At 36.1% G+C, this 3,613-nt stretch overlaps 1 protein-coding gene across 1 annotated transcript; it reads right to left on the bottom strand.

The window, feature by feature from the left end:
- Nucleotides 1-714: 714 nt before the first annotated feature.
- On the bottom strand, nucleotides 715-3,089 carry LOC149011717 (UPF0481 protein At3g47200-like). The gene is made up of 3 exons (XM_089163963.1): nucleotides 3,066-3,089; nucleotides 2,685-2,743; nucleotides 715-2,453 (listed from the first exon to the last, which is right to left on the bottom strand). The coding sequence occupies exons 2-3, from the start codon at nucleotides 2,718-2,720 to the stop codon at nucleotides 888-890; spliced, it is 1,602 nt and encodes a 533-aa protein (XP_089020089.1). The 5' UTR covers nucleotides 2,721-2,743; nucleotides 3,066-3,089; the 3' UTR covers nucleotides 715-887.
- Between the last annotated feature and the right edge of the window lie 524 nt (nucleotides 3,090-3,613).

The raw sequence follows: 3,613 nt of genomic DNA, 5'->3' as shown, positions 1-3,613 counted from the left end.
TTCTTTCTCAAAGCAAGTGTGGATTCAAGACCCAGTTGTAGGTGCATAAATTAGCTCCGAACACCTCAGTTGACACAAAAAGCTACACATTATATGAAACTACCAATTCAGGATCTATGTGGTTTAAATCTTATATATTTTTTCTATATTCCTTTTTCAGAGGAGTATAGCATGACTTTCAAGGTGGTTGAAACCTTAATCACATCTTTCATGGTACTACTTTTCAAAGGAGTTGGTGAGAAATCAAATAGTTCATTAGTTTTGCTGGGCTGCTGTACTCTACTCTCTTCTAAAGAAGAGTAGAGCAAGTATGAATTCAAGAGCTTTTAGCAGCCATGAATTGCCAGAAGAGGTTACCATAACTTGTTCAGTATTCATTGTTGTGGATTAGAATACTGCTACCATTTGATGCTTTGATGACCAATTAAAACCTCATAGTTTTTCTTTTCCAAGGAGTTGGTGAAAATTCCAAGTAATTTACTATATCTTTTGAAAGTGTGAAATATTCACGCGGTCCTTGGAGTAATGGACTTCTTCAATCGACCAAAATCAAGCTACATATATGATGGGTAATGTTTTCTTTTTCTATATTTCAGTAAAACAAAAAAAATCGTGACATATTAAGATATGGATTCACGTAGATTGAAAGAGCCTTGTGCAAAACTAGAGAAGCACGAACGCCATAGAATATCAAACAGAGATCCTTTTATTTTTTGGAAAAGGGACTCATGCCTCCATTACAGTACAACACTCCAACCACAAAACACATGAAAGAAAAACACGCAAACATAACACATGCAGCTAGCCTGCACATAGTGTCTGTAACGATCTAGGAACATATAAAGAGATACATGCATGACACTGCAGGTAGAGTTCTTAGTTTCCCTTCAATATATAGATTGTAAGATAGAACACACAGTCTGTATCAGCGTCAAGATGGTGACGAACAGTGCAGCAGGGAATGATACTTTTGACCATGGCGTTCTGAAATAGTGCTGGCTCAAATCGGCCATGAATCTATTGCATCCTTGATTGTAATATCCTTCCAAATCACTGATAACACCAGAGAAGTGATGAGCGTTCCAGATGGAAACATTTCTGGTGATGTTGGAAAATAAGGCCGCCACATTTTCCGGGTTGCCAAGATTGTCTATAATAATTCCTTTCTCCGTTAGCAAGTTGACGTCCTCGGCAGTGTTAGTAAGGTCATCCATGAACGCTGCATAGGCCGAGATGAGACGGTCTCCGGCGGGTTTGTCTTGCTCAAAGACTATAAGATTTCTGAGGACAAGTTCTGTATCATTAATGATACGAAAAGTTGGGATTGACAATACTCCATTTTCCTTGTCAAAATTTATGTCAAGTACAGAACTAGCCTGAGTAGCCTTCTTGTGTTGAAACTTGACACCGGCAGTCTTAAGTTGTGAGGCACTATAACGAAGCCGGACAAGCGTTTCATTCAGTGGCTCCCAATTCCCAGAGCCGTTCTGCCTTTCATAAGACCCCGTCGTCCAACATGCGAGGTTCCCGAATTGGACGCCTGATGGACAGATGCATGTGCAGCACTTCTTCTGTTCATTAGATATTGTAGATGTCGTCTCCGTCTCCTCTGAAGTTGATGGGATGATGAGACATCCTAAAAAATCATGACAGCAACAATGGTTTGCTGGAGTGCCTTGGATGTCTTCCTGTCCGTCGTCATCGTCGGGTTGGATGACTGGAGTGCCTGATGATGATGATGATGATGATGATATGATAAGGCGTCTTAAGAAATCAAGAAAATGCTTCGCACCATCGTCTGCTTCGCCCGTGCTAACAGATGGTAATGTGATTGTTGTTATATCAGCGCTGTCAAACTTTGGGCTTACCGATCGTGCTAACAGCCGTATGAGATTTTTATATATAAAAGAGCTGAAGGAAGTTTCTTCACCAAATACTGCCGCATACAGGTCTCGAAGAACAAACAGAGGCAGCTGATTTTCAAGCTTTACCATATCGGCCATGATTTCACCTTGCCATGATGTATTTGACACAAAAATATCCCTCAACTGTTTCTGTTTGTCCATGACATTAAGGTACCCCAGAATAAAACAACCATCCAACGCCATCATTTCGATGAACTCTTCATTTGCGAAGCACTTGGTATCTGGATAACATTCACGAGCACTTTTCACCCAATGATCACTGGCAACCTCCCTGACACAAACTTGAAACTTTTTTTCACAACCGATTAGAAGGCGATTTAAATAGTAAAATTTACGTGCTTCGGTGATCGGTAAGTTACGGTCTTTATGGTAGTGTAAAGGCCCAATTGAGACCGCTTGAGGTGCGTAGGCATTCGGGTTCAGCTTGCAAAGCTGTTCCGGAACATTGTAAATTTCACAATAAGGTTGCAACGAACCGAAATCTCCTCGTTTCTTTTGCATAGAGACTATCGCTTTTTCGGTGTCAACCTGTGTAGTAGGCAATCGTCATATCATTTTCTATTTTCTTTGCTAAAAAGTCATTCGCATAGAAGCGATTTTTTTTTTAATTAAATAATTTTCTTTTAATACCTAAGATAATTATTAAACTAAAATTTTTCCTTCATAAATTCATTAGAATCACTAAAAGAATCTATACCAAAAAATAAAATCAATAAAAGAACTAGTAGTATTGTTGGCCATCAAGTGAGGTGAACTAACCTGCATCGTACTAGAAGTACTAGAAACATGTGCCATTGAAATGGATCTCTTCTTTTCTGCTGGTAGGGGACATCATACACAATAATAAGATTACTGCTGGTAGCTAGATAATAAAAAGTTTTATCAAATTATATGATTACATTAATGTATTTCACAGAATGGCTTCAATGACTAAAAAAATTAGAAAAATAAAAATAAAAATTAGAAACACAATAATTTCATTACAAAATACTATGTTTAACAAAATCAAGAGAAAAATTGAAGTGCAAACTATCATGGGAGATAACTAAGAAGAACCCATGTTTCAAAATAAAGTAAATTCGATGACTAATTGGGAATCTGAAGAAAAAGGGAATTTTCTAACATGGAGCAAGTGCTTACCAAATATTCGTGTCGAAAACGGAGAGTTATAAGGAAAGTTTATAATAGCTTCGGAGAAAGCTTTACATTATAAATAAGTGATGACAAATCACTTTAAACAAGTTTTTTTTTTTTTTTTTTTTTTTTGGTATCATAGTAACTTTCTTTTAATATGGCGTACCCCAAATCTCTAACACCAAATTGAGTAAATAGTATACTAAAGGATAACGTTCTAGCAATAAAATTAATAAAAAATAGCAAAGAAGATAAATATTAAAAATTTATAAAAAAAAAAGACCTTAGTTAAAGTCCAATTGACTTAAATTAATAATGGAAAGAAAAGTAAGTGCAATATTAGTTGGAGAGGAAGATTTCTTTCTTTGTGCGAAAATTGGCACTTAATTGATTTTAAAATGAAAAATAATTTAGATAAAATAAAGTTACTTGCAAATTTAAAAATGTCATTAAAGAATACAAACTTCGTTTTCGCTTAGTTTTCTCATGAACCTGCTCAGATTCATTATTCCGATGTTTCAATTGTTTATTCATAATGTATTAGGGTTTGTTTG

The sequence above is a fragment of the Hakea prostrata genome, chromosome 7 (genome assembly GCF_041222555.1).
Source record: "Hakea prostrata isolate BN-2017 chromosome 7, UWA_Hpros_2, whole genome shotgun sequence".
In the NCBI taxonomy this organism is placed as follows: domain Eukaryota; kingdom Viridiplantae; phylum Streptophyta; class Magnoliopsida; order Proteales; family Proteaceae; genus Hakea; species Hakea prostrata.
Note: the sequence above shows the minus strand (reverse complement) of the source record. Positions and strands in the feature narration are given on the sequence as shown.